The following is a 17,841-nucleotide window of genomic DNA, read 5'->3' as shown; positions in this document are numbered from 1 at the left end:
GTTGGAGATTGCAGCAATGGTCAAGGTGAGAAGTGACAGTAATTTACATCAGATTGGTGCAGTTGGAACTGAAAAGAAGGTAGATTTTGAGTTATATCTATATTTATTTGGAAGTAAAATCGACTGGCTGTTGGACTGGGTATGGTGGGTGAGGGACAAAGAGCAGTTGGACGATTATTACCTCTCTGGCTTATGCAGCTGGTTTGCTTACTATAGACAATGTGACCTTGATGAGACTGTGGGCTTCCTGATGGAATAGTTAGGGGGGAAATTTGATATAAATATCTAGCTCGGGAAGAGGCCTGGGTTAGTAATGTGAATGTGGCAGAGAGATGGGAATTGGAAACTGAGGGTGGAAAAGGAAACCAATAAAAGAAGAGGGGAGCACTTGGGACTAAATTTCAAGAATGCTTATATCAGTCGTCAACTTGAAGGGGTTCAGCTTGCCTAGGAGCAATTAGATAGGGAGGAAACAGCTCAGGAGAGCAGCAGCATATGGAAGGTGTAGTTCAGGCAAGCTCAGGTTGTCATTGCCCTACACAATGATAAATGGCTGTTCAGCCAAGGAGGAAAAGAGACACATCACCCAGCAACATGGTGGTGCCCCAGGCTGCAGGGGAGTTGACGGGACACAGTCTTGTTCACCTTGAAATCTTCAAGAGCAAGGCCAAGATTCAGGCAGAAGTTTTGTGACAGCCCAGTGTGTGGTGAGAATGCCTGTCCTGGAGGTACCCAGCAGTGCAGGGGCCATTCTGGCTGGGAGACATGGTACCTTCTTGGTGTTATCTGAACCAGTCATCCCTAGAGAGCCCCAGGAGCTTCAGCCCTAGCTTCCATTGTCTGGCTTTTATGAATGAACAGTGTCTCTTGTAGATATCACTCCCCACAATCTCCAGGACCCATAAGAAGAGAAAACAAAGTGCTCAAGCCAGATGAGGTGTTAGGTGCCTCTGGCACACTGCATGAGTCCATTTGGAGAAATGGAAGTCTTATTTTACACTTTCCTTCATCCTGGGGCCAAAATAGTAGAGGAGAAAGCAGATATTTCCCAAGGCCATGTGTGTGGTGTCACCTCAATCCAACCTTGTGTTGCCCTACCCTAGATGGCAGAGGTTGACCATTGTAAGGGAGGTAAACTCTGCTGCATGGAAATCCCCAGAGGGAGGAAGCTAAGGACCCTTGTCCATGAAGCACTTAAAGGACAAAGCAGGCTCACAGAGAGTCTAGCCACCTTCCATGAGCCAGTCTGCTCTGTTGTGGGCACCTGGAATAGGGACTGCAGACCTACTGGGCTGAGTTCCCACAAAAGACTTTAATTCCCCATTCCCTGGAAAGAGACAGTAGAGGCAGCTCTCTCCTGGATGTAGAAATGGAGCCAGGGCAGATCTGGGACTCTGAACTGCTTCTGTGGTATTTGTAGTTTTTGTTTATTTCTTGATATCACTATAAGGAGCAGGTGAGAAAGCTTCTGAAAATTACCTCATCCAACCCTCTTATTCTGCAGGTCCAGACACCAAGGCCCAGCACAGGACATGCAAGGTGGCAGCAAGCCCAGGACTGTGCAGACACCATCATCCAGCCCCAGGAGAGTGGAAGACCAGGTCTGTGGGACCCATGTCCCCATGAGGAGAGGAGGGAATCCAGCCCACCCAGGGGTAGGGAGGGAGACTCCTCTGGGGAGGATTCTAGATGCAGGTGTTGACAAGTGGTATTTCCTATTCTGGGGTGAAATCAATGCCTTTCTGTGTGGTGAGTGGGGGTTGAGGAAGCTGTTGCTCTTTTGCCCCACTCCACCCCAAGAGAACCTTCCTGGTTCCTACCTTATTGCCACTGGGGAAGACAGAGCACTCAGGTGCTTGCTGTCCACTCCTTCTATGGGGCAGTTAACACCAGACACACATATACTGGCACCCCAGCACTAGCTCCAGACTGTACGAAGCTGTGGAGATTGATGGAAGAGGCCGAAGTGTTCTCCTAGCTCCGGTTCAAGTAGGTCTCTCCTCTCTCTTTGTGAACCCCAAAGATCATGGTCAAGATCAAGAGTAGCTCCCAGACCCATCAGCATCTCTCCTTGGGAGGTTTCTTGGTCGCGGGCAGGAGCCTCGCTGACACTGATGCTGATGCGCGCTTTTGGTGTCTCCACTTGGCCCTGCGGTTCTTGAACCAGACCTGAGGAGGAAGAGGAGAAGGAACTGCTGGGACTCCCAGGACCCTCGTGCCCCCCACCCCCACCCGCGCCACTCTCAAGGGCCAGATCTATGGGTCCGACCTGGGTAGGGGCTTAACCACAGGGAAGTGGTGGACTAGGCCTGCAGAGCCAGCACCTTAGCGGCGGTACACCACATTCCCTTATCTGCTGCAGATAGGAATAGCTCATGATGCAGGATGGAAAACCCTTTCCCACCCTTTCCTGCCCCAGCCTCTGCCCAGCGGCGACCAGGACGCCCCTTATGCAGCTTGTGAATTTCTGAACTTCCCAAAATCTGGAACATGAACGAATGCCTCATTTATCACAGGAAAGAAAAAAAAAAGCGGGGAGAGGAGAGAGAAAAGTTTTAAATAGTTGCAAAGAAAACCAGTCTTGCCTCCCCCCTCCAGTTCCAGCTACATCTTCCCTCACATGCATGCCCCCGCCTACTACCCGCCCCGGGACCGGCCCTGTGCCCCATTCGCTGTACGGAGGGCTCCTTCCTCTTCTGCGCTGGGTCGCACTATGCCAGGCGGTGCTCGGGCCCACGCAGTCTTTGAAAAAGAAGAATGCAAGCCGGAGGCGCGGACTCTCTTGCCGTGGACCCTTTAGCCGTCCAGCAGCAGCTGGCGTGCAGTCGGCTTACCGGAGTGGCTTTGCCCCGCACCCACCTCCACGCGCTCCTCGCGCAGGTGGATGCGGCCAGCCAGGCGCTCGCGCGTGCCAACGTCGGGGTACTGATTCTGCACAAAGAGCGCCTCGAGCGCCTGCAGCTGCTCCTCGCTGAAGATGGTGCGGTGGCGCCTAGTGCGTCGCTGTGGGACTGGGCCTCCAGCACCAGGCAGAGTCGCAGAGCCTCCAGCAGCCGCGGCTAAGGGCAAGGGCGCCGCGGGCCCCAGCCTCAGTGGCCACGGTAGCCGCGCGCCTGCAAGGCGAGGGCGCTGTGAAACACAGGGCAGGAGCCAAGCTCCCCACCCACTACTCCGCGCGCAGAGGTCCCGCGTCCCGCCCTCACACCCTGCGTCCACTCACCCAGCCCGGCAGCCGCCTCCGGAGTCCTGCGGGATGCTGCGCGGGGTCCACAGCAGCAACAACAGGCGCAGGACACAATCTCAGGCGCCCCGGGTTCCCCGGGCTCGGTGGGGCTCTGTTGGCCGCTGGGCAGCGGTGGTCGAGCAGCCCGGGTTGGGGGACTCCGTTCCGGCAGGCTGGAAAGGATATGCTCGATAGAGAAGGGGCAGGGCCGCCCAGGGCCCCTGCGGCTCGCGGCACCCCCAGCTACCGCCATGCCCGGCCGGGCCAGCCGGCCTGCCTGGCCGAAATATATACGTCGGGGGGGGGGGGCATCGCGCGGTAATCCCCAAGCCGGGCGCCAAGTCCATGCGGGCTAATCCCACCGCTCGGGTTCAGAGCAAGCTAATCCTCGATTGCGGCGGTGGCGGGAAAGCCTGCTCCGCCTCGGCGTGCGGGGGCTGGCGGCGGCAAGGAGGGAGCATTGTGCCCCAGCAGCGCCCTCCTGTCCACCCAGGGCCGTCAGCGCAAGCGGAAGGATTGGAGAGCTGTCTCCCCGCCGCCCACGGGGCCTGGTGGTCTCCTTTTGCGGTGAAGTAGTCAACCCCAGGACTCCCCGAGATAGTAGCCTCCAGAGCATCGCAGTGCCTCCTCCTGCCACGGCCCTACCAATGGCTGCAGGTTGATATGTTTTAAAAGAGGTTGGCTCCCAGTCCCCTTCAAGGCATTTTATGGCAGGTGAGCACGCCTGGAGAAACCTACCCAAGCCGCTCAAACTCCTGGTCTTCAAATTTCTAGTATCTATCTTCGGATGGGCCCTCAAACCTTGGGCAGCCTCATCGTGAACCCACCTCACATTTACCCCAAACCTCTCACCTACTTTGGACCCCCGGGTCTCAGCCTCACGGAGAAATTCCCATAAACCGTCTGTCTGGTGGACCCCAATTCTCTTGCCTTCGCTCTTGGGTCAGGGAAACCTTCCTAACCTCTGTGAAGTCTCTCCTTCCGCTTTCCCACCTGTCCCAGAAGTCCCCTTCCCCTCCCCCAGCAAGACATCCCCTTGCCCCTCACTCCCCAGTAGATCAATGACCTCCTCACTGCCACTACGCTTAAAATCTGTCTCAGGTGGGCTCTCCACCTCCTCACTCTTTTGCTTAGGCCATTCCTGCTCTGTTCACACTATTCCCTGTTCATCTGGCCCATCAGTGCTGGTAACCTACATTTGATCGGATACTTTCAAGTAAAGAGCATTGGACAGCTGAGCCAGGCACTTCAGCCTAAGACTTTCCTTTTCACCTCCAAAGGAAATATATTGTGTAGCTCACAGGAAGAGCAACAAATTGCCTGACTTGAACTCAATAGTCTACTCCTAGCTGCACAAAAAATCTTCCATAGGTTCCTTCATTCCTCTGTGTTTGGGTTTCCTAATCTATAAACTGGCATGATAATAGTGACTATCAGCCATGTTGGGTGGCACACACCTATAATCCCAATGACTAGGGAGATTGAGACAGGAGGATGGTAAATTCAAAAACAGACTTAGCAATTTAGTCTGTGTCTCAAATTTTTAAATAGGGTTAGCTTAGTGGTAGAGTGCCGTAGGTTCAATCCCCAGTATTTCAGATAATGAAAATAATAATAACAACAAGTATCAGGAGTCATTTTTAGGATTCAATCAGTTAGGAGGTGTGAGATGTTGAGAAACCCATTAAGATCATGGGGGCCCTGGGAGGGGGGGCATAGATGTTAGCTGCCATTGCAGGGCAGCATACATCCACACCTCTCTCCTCCTACCTTGCCAGCCCATTTTTAGGCTTTTTTATCATCTTCATTCTGGGACCAATAAGGATGCTTTGGACTTCAAGTTATAGAACTTGCTGGCTCAATTCTCTCACAAGAGTTCATTATAGGGTGCCCAGAGTTAATCTGAGATAAAGCCGCCACCTCTGTGAATGACCTGGCCTCCCAGCTTGCCTCCTTGTTGAAAAATGGCTGCCACAGCTGTATGGACCTTCCATCTTTTCCCAAATGTGTCCATTTGGATGATCATAGAAACCTCTCCCTGCTTTTCCTCCCTCACAAGACTACATTGCACACCTGCACCTAAACCAACTATAGTGCCCAGAAATAGTTCCCAATTACATCAAGGAGGTGTACAGGAACTGACTACTCACCAAAGTAAGAGTTTCTCTAGAATAGGGAAAATAGGGTCCATAGTCAGGAAGACGACTGCAACATCTGCTGTGTCGTCCTCTTCCTAGCTCTGGCTGTTCCTTCATCGCTCCCCATTCTTACTCTTGATGACTTCCTCCAGCCTTGGAGCTACAGGAACCATCCAAGAAACTGACTCATAACAACTTGTGAGTCACTTCAAGCCTGACTTATTACTCTTTCCAGGCTAGTATTTCTCAAAGCCTGCTCCACATCTCCATCTCCATCACCAATAGACATTCCCCAGTCATCATGCCAGGAATTAGCTCCAGATTTTCTGAAAATCTGATCTTTGCCTGATATTCCCCACCTTAATAAATGGGCTACCTTCCTATCTATCTCCCCACCTCTACAGGTACCCCTTGGTAAATGACCCACTGTGGTTCTTTTAAAACATATCAACAGCCAGGTGTGGTGGTACACACCTGTAATTCCAGTGGCTCAGAGGTTGAGGCAGGAGAATCACAAATTCAAAGCCAGCCTCAGCAATTTAATGGGGCCCTAAGCAACTTATGAGACCCTATTTCAAAATAAAAAATTAAAGAAGGGCTACAGATGTCTCTTGGTGGTTAAGTACCCCTGGATAGCAAACAACAACAACAACAAAAAAAAACATATCAACAGAGGTAGAATCTTTACTTGATCTACTTTGGACCCCAGCAGCATATATCCAGCTACTCAGGAGGTTGAAGCAGGAGGATAGCTTGAGCCCAGAAGTTCAAGACCAGCTTGGGCAACACAGTGAGGCTCCATTGGAAAAAAAAAAAAAAAAGCCGGAGCTGGGCATGGTGGTGCATGCCTATAATCCCAGTGGCTCAGGAGGCTGAGGCAGGAGGATTGAAAGTTCAAAGCTTGCCTCAGCAAAAAGCGAGGCTCTAAGCAACTCAGTGAGACCCTGTCTCTATTTAAAATACAAAAATAGGGCTGGGATGTGGCTCAGTGTTTGAGTGCCCCTGAGTTCAATCCCTGGTACCAAAAAGGGGCAGGGGGCAAGAAAAGCCAGGGAACAGTGGTGCACACCTGCAATTCCAGTGGCTCAGAAGGCTGAAGCAGGAGAATCACAAAGTCCAGGCCAGCCTAGGCAATTTAGACCCTGCCTCAAAATAAAAAAAAATAAAAAGAGCTGGGGATTTAACTCAGTGGTATAGCACCCCTGGCTTCAGTCCTCCGTAACACAAACCAAAACAAAACAAACAAAAGAGGAAAAATGGGCTGAACTCACTTCTAGCCAAATAAAATGCACCGGAAATGGCATTGTATGGTTTTTGAAGCCAGGGTTTCTGTTTTCTTTCTCTTCTCTTCTCCTTTCCTCTCCCCCTCCCCTCCCCTTCCCTCCCCTTTCTTCTCTCTGATATTGGAATGCTTGCTGTAAGGAAGCATAAAAAGACAACAGGCATAAGTGTTTTAGCCAGCAGCTCCAGCAGAAATACCAATCTGTGACCAGCATTTTTCACCAACAAGTGAGTGAGGAAGTCTTGATGATGATTTGGGTTCCAGCCACCATCAGACTGCTGTTACATGACATGCCAGAAGTAAGAATCACCTGAGTTCAGTCAAGCTCTAGAACTATTAGAGGGAACAGTAATAGATATTCATGAATGTTTTTACTGTACTCATTTGGAGGTGGTCTGTTAGGTAGCCATAGAGAACCAGAAAAGGTATTGGTACTAGAAGTAGGGTGTTAGAGTTTAGATTTGAGGTGTCCTCCCACAAGTTCCTGTTAATGCAGGAATACTCAAAGGTAAAATTATTGAATTGTGAGAGCTATAACCTAATCATTCTATCCTAGTTTGAATGGACTGACTGGGTGGTAACTGTAGGCAGATAGGGCATGGCTGGAGAATGTGGGTCACTGAGGGTATGTCATGGAAGGGTTTATCTTTCTTGCAGCCCCTTTGCTCCTCCTGTCTCCTGCTTCCTGACATCATCATGAGCTCAGCGGCTTTCCTCTGCTGGGCTCTTTTCTCATGATGAGCTGCTCATCTTGGGCCTGCAGCAATGGAGTTAACCACCTCTGGACTGAAACCTCTGAAACTGTGAGCCTCAAATAAACTTTTCCTCCAATAAGTTGTTCTTGTCAGGTATTTTTGTCATAGTAATACAAAAGCTAACTAAAACACAGGGCACTGCCAATATAAAACTAAAATATGTGGATTTGATTTGGCTTTGGGATGGGGCAGTAGGAGATGGAAGACCTTGCCATGAAAGACAATGGAGTCCCTAAAGTGAGAAAAACATTATTTCACAATAGAAGAAAGGAGACAGCTGATGCGTCCTGGCAAGGAGGCTTAGCAACATTGTCGTTTACAGTAGAATAAAAAAATAGAAATGAGTATGATGACCTAGCTAGGAAGATGCCCAGAGAGAAAGTGAAAGGTGCTACCTGGCTTCTTTTAGCTACCTATAATAAAAGAAGAGGAGCCAATTGTGGAAGCAACCCAATCCCAGCTATTCTGGAGACTGAGGCAGGAGGATCACTTGAGCCCAAGAGTTCAAGAGTAGCCTGGGCAGCATAGTGAGACCCTGACTGAGAGAGAGAGAGAGAAAGAGAGAGAGAGAGAGAGAGAGAGAGAGAGAGAGAGAGAGAGAGAGAGAGACTGCGCTAAAGAATGGGGCTGTGGTTGTAGCTCAATAGTAGAGTGTTTTCCTAGCATGTGTGAGGCACTGGGTTTGATCCTCAGCACTACATAAAAAAATTAATTAAGGTATTATGTCCTTTACAACTAATTTTTTAATTTTTTAAAAAGAATATGTTGTTAAATATGAAGAATTCAGCTTATACAATTAAACATACATTTACCATAGGAACCAGCAGGTCCATTGGTGGGTATTTGCCCTAGAGAGATGAAAGTTTCTGCTCTCATGAAATGCTGTCTTATGAATGTTTAGAGTAGCTCTATTCATTATGACAAATGATTGGAAATCACCAAATGTCCATCTCTTGGCAAGTGAATAAACACACTGTGGTAATGCACTCCAAGAATTACTACTCAGCAATATATAAGAAGGGATTCTTGGGGAGCTGAAAGCAACAGGATTACACAAAATATGGATGAATTTCAAAGATATCACACTGAACAAAAGAAACCAGTCATCAAAGATTACACATTCTGTGTGATTTAATTTATATGAAACTTTGAAAAAGGCAATATTATAGTGATGGATAACAAATCAGTAGTTAGGGTGGGAGAAGAAGGCCAGGGGGCTTTTTAGGATGAGGGAATTCTGTGTCCTGGTGGTGGCCAGGATTTCATTAATATGTATATATGTTAATATATACAGAATTATACACCAAAAAAGGATCACATTTATTGTGTTAGTTTATAACTAAAATAAACTGAACTAGGGATCTAGCTCAGTGGCATGTGGCATATGTGAGGCTTGGATTTGGTTCCTAGCCCAGGAAAAAAGGAAAAAGAAATATTTTTTAGAAAACAAGTTTCAGGGCAAAGATCAAGTCCAGAATGCTGACAAGAAACTATAGGCTAAAGACAAAGCTGATGATATGGGTATAAATCCCTTTGTTAAGATCTAAGAAAGAGGGGCTGTGGTTGTAGTTCAGTGGCAGAGCACTCGCCTTGCATGTGTGAGGCACTGGGTTCAATCCTAAGTACCACATAATAAATAAGTAAATAAAATAAAGGCATTTTTTCTATCTACAACCATATATATATATGAAGGAACTTGTCAGAGGCTGCTTCAAGGATCTTGCAAACTGAACAGATAATCAGACTTTGGGGCTCAAAATGTGTGGAGTTCCTGAGAAACCTAAGTATGTGGTCCTCCATTGCCCATAGGTACTGGCATCCCAGATCCAAGGGAGGGACATAAAGACATACTACTTCTTGTTGGGAAGTCCAGGAGGCACAGTGGTGTATGCCTATAATGCCAGTGACTTGGGAGGCTGAGGAGTGGCTTGGGAGGCTGAGATGGGAGGATGGCAAGTTCAAAGACATCATAGGCAATTTAGTAAGACCCTGTCTCAAAATAAAATAAAAAGGGCTAGGATTTTAACTCAATGGCAGAGCACTTATCTAGCATGTGCAAGGCCCTGGGTTCAGTTCCCAGTACTGTGTGTGTGCTTGTGTGTGTGTGTGTGTGTGTGTGTGTGTGTGTGTGTGAGAGAGAGAGAGAGAGAGAGAGAGAGAGAGAGAGAGAGAGAGAGAGAGAGAGAGGGAGAGAGAGAGAGAGCGAGCGCTGGTGGGGGAGGGACTATAAGGATATATATTAATATTTTAATTTTTTAAATTTTTTGTGTGGTGAATGGAACCCAGGGCCTTGCACACCATCCATCGTCAAATTCAGCAATATTAAGGATGAGTCCTTCTCACAATTGCCTCATTCTGACCCTTTCTACCCTCTCTTCTACTTGTAAGGGTCACTGTAATTACATTGGACCAACTGAGATATTTCAGGGATAAGCCTTATCTCAATTCTTAATCACATTTGCAAACTATCTTTTGCCACGTCAAGTAACACAGGATTAAGAAATTATGATATAAAGACCGATCCTTCCTTCCTTTACCAGGGATTGAACCCAGGGGCCTTTAACCACTGAGCCACATCCCCAGCTCTTTTTATATTTTATTTTGAGATAAGGTCTTACTAAGTTACTTAGGGCCTTGCTAAATTGCTGAGGCTGGCTTTGAACTTGTGTTCCTCCTGCCTCAGCCTACTGAGCTGCTGGGTTTGCAGGCATGTGCCACCATGCCTAGAGATAAAAACATCTTTGAAAGGGCTCTTGCTCTGCCTACCACAGGGAAGAAAAAATATTTGAAGAAATAATGGTCTAAACTCTTTCAAATTTAATGAAAGACAGAAATTTACAGATTCATCAGTGTCAGTTCACCTTGAACAGGATAACCCCACCCCCCACCCCCCAGGGCTGAGGCTGTAGCTCAGTAGCAGAGTGCTTGCCTAGCATGTGTGAGGCAAGGGTTTGATTCTCAGCACTGCATATAAATAAATAAAATAAAGGCATTCTGTCCAGCTACAACTATAAAAAAATTAAAAGAACAAAAAACAATACCCCCCCAAAAAAAGCTATACCAAAATTGGACACAGTGGTGCATACTTGTAATCCTAGTTACTCAGGAGGCTGAGACAGGACAATTACAAGTTCAAGGGCAGCCTAAACAACTTAATGAGACACTGTCCCAAAATTTAAAAAAAAAAAAAAAAAGGAAAAGGAAGGAAAAAGGGAAGAAAGGAAAGGAAAAAGGCCTTTCCATTCTTCCCTTTAGAATGGAAATATTATAAACATCAAAGACTAAACTACAGAGTAAACATTTAAAACAACCAGAGAAAAATGGTACATGCATACAGGGAAAGGATACAAATGTTATCTAACTTCTCATTAGAAATGATTGAGGATGGACTAGGATTGTGGCTCAGTGGTAGAACACTTGCTGGCAGGTGTGAGGCTCTGGGTTCAATCCTCAGCAATACATATAAATAAATGAATAAAGTGAAAAAATCTATTGGTAACTAAAAAATATTTAAAAAAAAAGAAATGATTGAGGACAGTTGGCAGTGGAACAGCATCTTTAATGTGCTGGAAGGGAAGGGAGACTCATATACCCAGGATTCTATAACCTGAAAAAAATATCCTTTCAGGGCTAACTATGTGGCTCAATGGTATAATGTTTACCTGGCATTCATGAAGCCCTAACTTTGAAGCCCAACACTACACAGGCAGACATGTGTGTGTACACACACACACACACACACACACACACACACACACACACTCACACATCCTTCCAGAATAAACGTGAAATGAAATTAGTTTTAGATAAACAAAACTAGGATAACCTGTTATTAAGCAGCCTTGTGTTTAAAGAAATACTAAAATAAGGTCTTCAGGCTGAAGGGAACTGGTACTAGATGTTAACTCAGTTCTCCACAAAGAAGAGGACCAAGAGATGCTGAATATATGGGTATGCATAAAAGATATATAAAACAAAAGTTAAGATATTTCATCTTTGTGCTAACAATATGGCCACCCTCACATAAAAGACAAGGGGTGTGGAGTAGTAAATAGATTTCAATGTTCTTACATTTTATATGAAATGATACAATATTAACTGTAAGTGGACTGCAAAACATTAAGGTGAGCAGGACCAGTGGTACACATCTGTAACACTAGCTTGGGAGGCTGAGGCAAGAAGATTGCAAATTTGAGACCAGTCTTCAGGAACTTAGCAAGACCTTGTCTTAAAAACAACAAAAGGGGGCATCAGGAATGAGACTCGGTGGTAGAGTACCCTTGGTTGAATCCTCAGTACTATAAAAAAAAAGAGGCTATAAAAAGTGGTTATAAAATTAATGATAGAGGTTCCATATTAATATGTAAGTAAAATAAGAGGTTTTTTAAATAGAAAGGAGGAAATAACAAAGCTAAGAGTATTTGTCAATAATACATAAAACAGACAATAGAGAAAATTAACCAAGTCAAAACATAGTTCTTTGAAAAGATTAGCAAAATTTTTAAATTAGACTACTCAGAAAAAAAACTAACAGAAATTACTAATGTCAGGAATGAACAAAGAATACAACTACAGATCTTGCTGGCATTAAAAGAATGAGGGTAGGGCAAGGTGATATCCCAAGTAATCTCCCAGCTACTTGGGAGACTGAGGTAGGAGGATCAAAAGTTGGAGGCCAGGTTGGGCAATTTAGCAAGACCATACCCCCCAAAAAACAAACAAACAAATAAAAGGGTAAATATAATGGAAAGTATTTTGAAAATTTTTTAATCAAAAATTATTTTCAAGATGGACACAGTGGCACATGCCTGTAATCCCATCTACTTGGGAGGTAGGAGGATTGCAAATTCAAGAATAGCCTAGGCAATTTAGAGAAACCCTATCTCAAAATAAAAAATTAAAAAGGCCAGGGATGCAGTTCAATGAGAGTACCCCTGGGTTCAATCTCTAGTACTGCAAAAGAAAATTATACATAAAGGTTTCACCACTTCCCAGTAGCACCACAGGCTGGAGACCAAGCTTTTAACACAAGAACCTTTGTAGGACACTTATTTAACTATGGCAATAACTTCTATATTTTTTATATATTTCATTGATTTGAATTTCTAGGATAACATTAAATAGAAGTAGTATAGACATCCTTACCTTACTCTTGATTTTAGGGATAAACTGTCCAATATTTGGCCATGTTAACCATAGGCTAATTAATAAAACTGTTCATTCTATCTAACTTGCAGTGCTGGGGATTGAATATAATATGTGCATGCATATTATATATATGTGTGTGTGTGTGTGTGTGTGTGTGTGTGTGTGTGTGTGTGTAATTTTCACCCAGTTATTGTGCAGCCCTGTAATCCCAGCTACTTGGGAGGCTGAGGCAGGACAATCAACATCGTAAGTTTGAGGCTAGCCTCAGAAAGTTAGTGAGATCCAGTTTCAAAATTGAAAAATAAGGCTGGGAATGTAGCTCAGTGATAGAGTTTTTGCCTAGCATGTGTGAAGTCCTGGGCTCAATCTTTAGCAATAATAAAAAATTATTTTCTTTGTAGTGGTTTCATGGCTATATACATTTGACAAAACTCACTCATCAAAGTGTGTACTTCATTTAATTTTTGGTACCAGGGATTAAACCCAGGGATGCCCTAACCACTTAGCCACATTCCCAGTCCTTTTTATTTTCTATTTTGAGATAGGGTCTCACTAAATTGCTGAGGCTGGCTTTGAACTTGCAATCCTCCTGCCTCAGCCTCTGGAGTCACTGGGATTATAGGCATGTGCCATCATACCCAACTTTAAAGTGTGTATTCTAAAAGTATGCAGTTTATAGTGTTCATTATGCCTTAGTTAAGTTGTAAAAAATATTGTAGGATGTAGCTTAGTAGTTGAGCAATTGTCTAGCACACATGAGGCGCTGGATTCAATCCCAATGCCCCCCACCCCCGACACACAAAAGGGGATCATCTTGGGGCTGGTCTTTATTGATTGCTTTTCTTCTTACACATGGATCAGGTTTTCTGTTTCTTTGTATGTCTAGTAATTTTGAATTCTATTGTGGATATTGCAGATGATCTGTATAGATACTCTAGTTTCTGTTAAGTTGATCTGAAGAATGTTGATTTTTTTGTTTTAGCAGGCTGTTAGCTCTACTGAACTCAACATTTAAATTCGGCACTGTGTGGTACAAGGCAGCTGAAATCTCCATTCAGATATTTTAGCCTCAGCTGGGTTACTTGGAATTTGCTTTGTATATGCATAGTTCAATGGGTTCCCAAAGATTCTGGCAAAGTTTATATGTAGAATGTGGGAGCTGCCCTTTCTGAATTTCTTTCTGTGATTTACCCCTCACTTTTCAGATGCCATGGTTGTCCTGAGGTCTAAGTCAACTGACTCTTTGAACCTGCAATACTCAGCTTCTTTCTAATTTCTAGCTATCTCTTTCTGTTACTTCTCTTAGGTAAAAATTAGTAAAAATTGGAACTCACCATTTCCTTCTTTCAGTGTTGATTCCTTTCCAGTTTCTGCCTTTTCAGTGTCCAGTGTTTTCAGATGATTGTTGTATTAATCTGTTTTCAATAGTATAATAAAGTCAAAATAACTGAAGTGGGCTACTTTATAAAGAAGTTCATTAAGCTTATAGTTCAAGGGCATGACACCAGCATTGGTGTGGCTCTTGTGAGGATTCATGGTCAATGGCATCATGACAGCAAGAGCATATATGGAATAAAGAGATCACATCTCAAAATATGAGACCAGAAAGGCTAAGGTTCCACAATTTCTTCCTAGGGCTTGGGTCCAATATCTGACAGTATTCTCACTAGGCTCCATCTCTTAAAGGCTCCAGGATACTTCTACACTGCCAAACTGAATACCAAGTTTCCAACATATGAAACCATAGGTGAACAAACCACTTCCAAACCATTGCAGTTATTTTTAAAACTATCTTGTTCAGGGGCTGGGTGTTGTAGCTCAGTAGTAGAGCGCTTGTCTCACACTTAAGAGGCCCTGGGTTCGATCCTCAGCACCACATAAAAATAAACAAATAAAAATAAGGTTATTGTGTCCATCTACCAACTAAAAAAATTTTAAAACTATCTTATTCAGAGTTTATTATTGTTATCCATAGTAGGATTGCCATAAGATAAGTGACTCCAATACTACCTGAAGCAGAACTCTGCTCACACTTTCTAAACTTTTTTTTTTAGGCTTATCTAAGTTTCTAGGAATACTAGATTCTTTAATTTATCTCCACATCCTGTAGGCAGGCCTCCTTGGCTGATATTCTTTCTTCCATTCAATAAAGTAATGATTCCCACCTGGCTCTGGACAGTTACATGCTGTCATGTGCCCTCTACTCCTCTAAGAATACATTTGTTTCATGCCTTTATCTTAGCTTCTGATTTTTCTGGCAATTCTTGGCATTTCTTGGTTTGTAAACGTATCATTTCAATCTCTGCCTCTGTCATTCTACAGAGTTGTTCCTGTGTGTCTGTGTAATCACATGGTATTCTCCTCTTTCTCTCTCTTCTTCTTATAAGGACATCAGTCATATTGGATTAAGTACTCACCCTATTTCAGTAGGGCTTCATCTTAATTTGCATCTTAATTATATCTGCAAAGACCCTATTTCCAAATAAGTTCACATTCACAGGTCCCAAGGAAAAATACTTCAACATACCTCTTTGGGGGACACAACAGAAATGTAAGATGACTAAGCATCCTGGTTTGCCTGGTCCTGTCCTGGTTTTAGTGCTAAAAATCTTGCTTCTCAAGACAATTCCTTCATCCCAGGAAAAATAAGAGGGTTGATCGCTCCAAAAGCAAAACAGGACCAGGTGGTAGGATGGAGAAAGCTAAGCAGAAGGCAGTCTCAGTTGGAGGCCAGTTTCCATATAATTCCACCCAGAAGCACTGAGATAGACATGGAGAGCATCATAAATGTGAAGCACTTGAGACCAGTCTTTTGAGCATCATGCCATCATGGCCAGAATTCTGCCTCGGGTTCTTAGGGCTGCTGTTGGGGGGTCCTATTCACCCCACTCAGCAATGCTTCTGGGTGGGGGGCGGCTGTGAGCTGTCAGCAGCCAACTCTCAGAGGCTGGAGGACCACTGAAGTAGATCTTGGCAGAACTACCTGTAAACACCCATCCATCTATTTGTCTCTGTAAATAGCCTATCTTTCTACCTACTCACTTGGGCAAACGCACACCTAGACTCAGGTTCACCTTGGTTAAGTACAAACCTGTCCACCCAGGTAAATTGCCCACTAGCCCACCTGTGTGTCTTAGAAAAGAATCATCTATCCCAAGAGCTACCCATACCTTGCTTTTGTGGGCCATACCTGATACTCCTCCGATCTCTTGGCTTTCCCTTCAGTTCTGCCTGGCATTGCTCCCATTTGTCCCTCTGCTGCTTTTGTTTTAGTACCATTTGAAGGTGTCTCTGATATGATCCCTGCATTGGCTTTCTACCCCACTTAACAGCAATTTTTCTTTCTTGATCCCCTCCCAAGGTAAGCCTCCCCAGAGGGGCTGCTATACTGATCTCTGCATGTGCAATTCCAATTCTCTTATTTCAAACACCCAGGATAAATGGTCCTCTTAGACATTGCTATCTTCCCTCCAATAGCCCCATCAGCCATTCCTTCCAACTTTTCAGTTGCCCAAGCCCCAGTCAGCTCCTCCAATGCACTGAGCTCTCACCCAATTTAAGTTGAGAAGCAAAATCCTGGACTCCCGGGGGCCTCTGAAGAGCAGCCTTCTAGGCTCACCTCACCTGCTCTCAGTTGTCCTCCCCTGCATATCCTCCAGGGACAACCCCAGCTGCTCCTGGCCTCCATCACTTCTTTTGTCAGACTGAAAAGCAGCCATAGCTGTTTCCAGAACTGGTCCAAGGAGTCTTTGCCAAAAGAGAGGGGCAGATAAGGGGATCCATCCCCTCCCTCCAGGTGGTAGCAGGAGGAATGGCGGAAGATCAAGGGTCACAGAATGGGTGGGCACTGACAGACTTCTGACTTTGGACTGATGAGGCTGAGAGGACCAGGCAGGTGCAACAAGGGTCCCTAAAGTGCAAAGCTGAAGCTGGGGGATGGATCTTCTGCATCTGAGCCAGGGGGTCTTCAGTAGCCAAAAGGTAGGCAGGCAGGGCAGAGGTGGGGAGAGGGTCTGAGGCACCGCTCAGAGCTGAGGAAGGCGAATTGGGGGTGAGGAGGGAAGTCCGGATGGAGGGCCCAGGATGCCCTCCAAGGTTCTGCTACCCCTCACTTTCCGGACGCCCCCTCCCCCCCCTCCGCTTTCCTGTCTTCACTTTAGGCTGCCCGGGCTAGGCCATCAGGATTCCCCTGATTGCTTTCTTTCATACTTGTGCCTTTTTCTGAAGCAAACGCCCGCTAATGCCTCCTTTATCACGGAATTAGGGGATTTAGGGCCGATCGCACAAAGGGGCCCTCGATAGAGGCCGTAATCAAATGCCAATCGGCCAGATCTCGGGCGGGCGGGGGAAGAAAGCGAGCGCCGCGGATTAGTGCGGGTCCATGGCCAGGCCCGAGCCGAGATAGCATCGTGCGGCCGCGGGTCTGAAGCCGTCGGGAGGGCCGGTCGCCGCAGCGGAGAAAGACCGGCTTAGCTCCCCGCGCCGGGGATTCTGAAACCATTAGGGGGGATTAACACCCAGGTTAATCTGCTTTGGCCGCTCAATTGTCAGCAGCGAACGCGCTGGGCGGAAAACGCCTGGGTTGGAGAGTTCTCGGCCTCACTAACTGGCAGGTCTCAGTTTCCCCAGCTGCCACCTGGCCAAGGCAGGTCCTGGGGCAGAGAGGGAAGGATGTGCACCTTGGTAGATCGGGCCTACTGGCTTGATGTGTGTAACTGCAGATTGTGGGTGTGGAGCCTGGCCCTTTGCACACTGTCACTGCCAGCCTTCCTGTAGCATCAGGGAATATAGCTCCTTTGTCTTTTCTGTCCTAGTCTAACAGAAGGACATTCCCCACCCCTCTCATTCCACATCTGGGTTCTGATTTTCAGTTGTGGCTTGGGTTCCTCAACCAGGTACACACCCCTGCCCATTGTGGGTGGCCAGGAAACACGTTGCAGACTGGGTGGATGCAACAGAGAAAAGCTGCCACTTGGAGTACTCTCATTCCTTGAGATCTTTTTTCAAGTATGGCCCTCTCTGGGGGCATTTGTTGATTTACTCTTTGACAGTACTTATGTGATGCCCACCTGCTGACTCCTCCAGCTCTTCAGTCCCCTCCCTCTAAGTGGGCCAGGCTGGAGTTGTACTGGCCTGTGATTCCATAGGTCTCCTTTGTTCCTGCCTGGGTTATCTTGTCTGAGCATAGGAGCTGGCTGAGAAGACTAAAGGCCCAGCTAGGATGAACCAGTGTCCAACGGTGTGGTTTGAACTCACTGCTGCCCCCTATAGGAAGCCATAACCCTAACACTCTCT

General features: G+C 46.0%; 1 protein-coding gene across 2 annotated transcripts; it reads right to left on the bottom strand.

Moving 5' to 3' along the window:
* Positions 1-1,411: 1,411 nt before the first annotated feature.
* Gsc2 (goosecoid homeobox 2) lies at positions 1,412-4,224 on the bottom strand. 2 transcript variants are annotated; one of them, XM_078038781.1, is made up of 3 exons: positions 3,221-4,224; positions 2,835-3,113; positions 1,412-2,169 (listed from the first exon to the last, which is right to left on the bottom strand). In XM_078038781.1, the coding sequence occupies exons 1-3, from the start codon at positions 3,474-3,476 to the stop codon at positions 1,919-1,921; spliced, it is 786 nt and encodes a 261-aa protein (XP_077894907.1). In that variant the 5' UTR covers positions 3,477-4,224; the 3' UTR covers positions 1,412-1,918. The 2 variants fall into 2 exon arrangements, with proteins under 2 accessions (XP_077894907.1, XP_005334633.3); XM_005334576.4 differs by having other exon boundaries at positions 1,931-2,169; positions 2,860-3,113.
* Between the last annotated feature and the right edge of the window lie 13,617 nt (positions 4,225-17,841).

The sequence above is a fragment of the Ictidomys tridecemlineatus genome, chromosome 2 (genome assembly GCF_052094955.1).
Source record: "Ictidomys tridecemlineatus isolate mIctTri1 chromosome 2, mIctTri1.hap1, whole genome shotgun sequence".
NCBI classification, from domain to species: domain Eukaryota; kingdom Metazoa; phylum Chordata; class Mammalia; order Rodentia; family Sciuridae; genus Ictidomys; species Ictidomys tridecemlineatus.
Note: the sequence above shows the minus strand (reverse complement) of the source record. Positions and strands in the feature narration are given on the sequence as shown.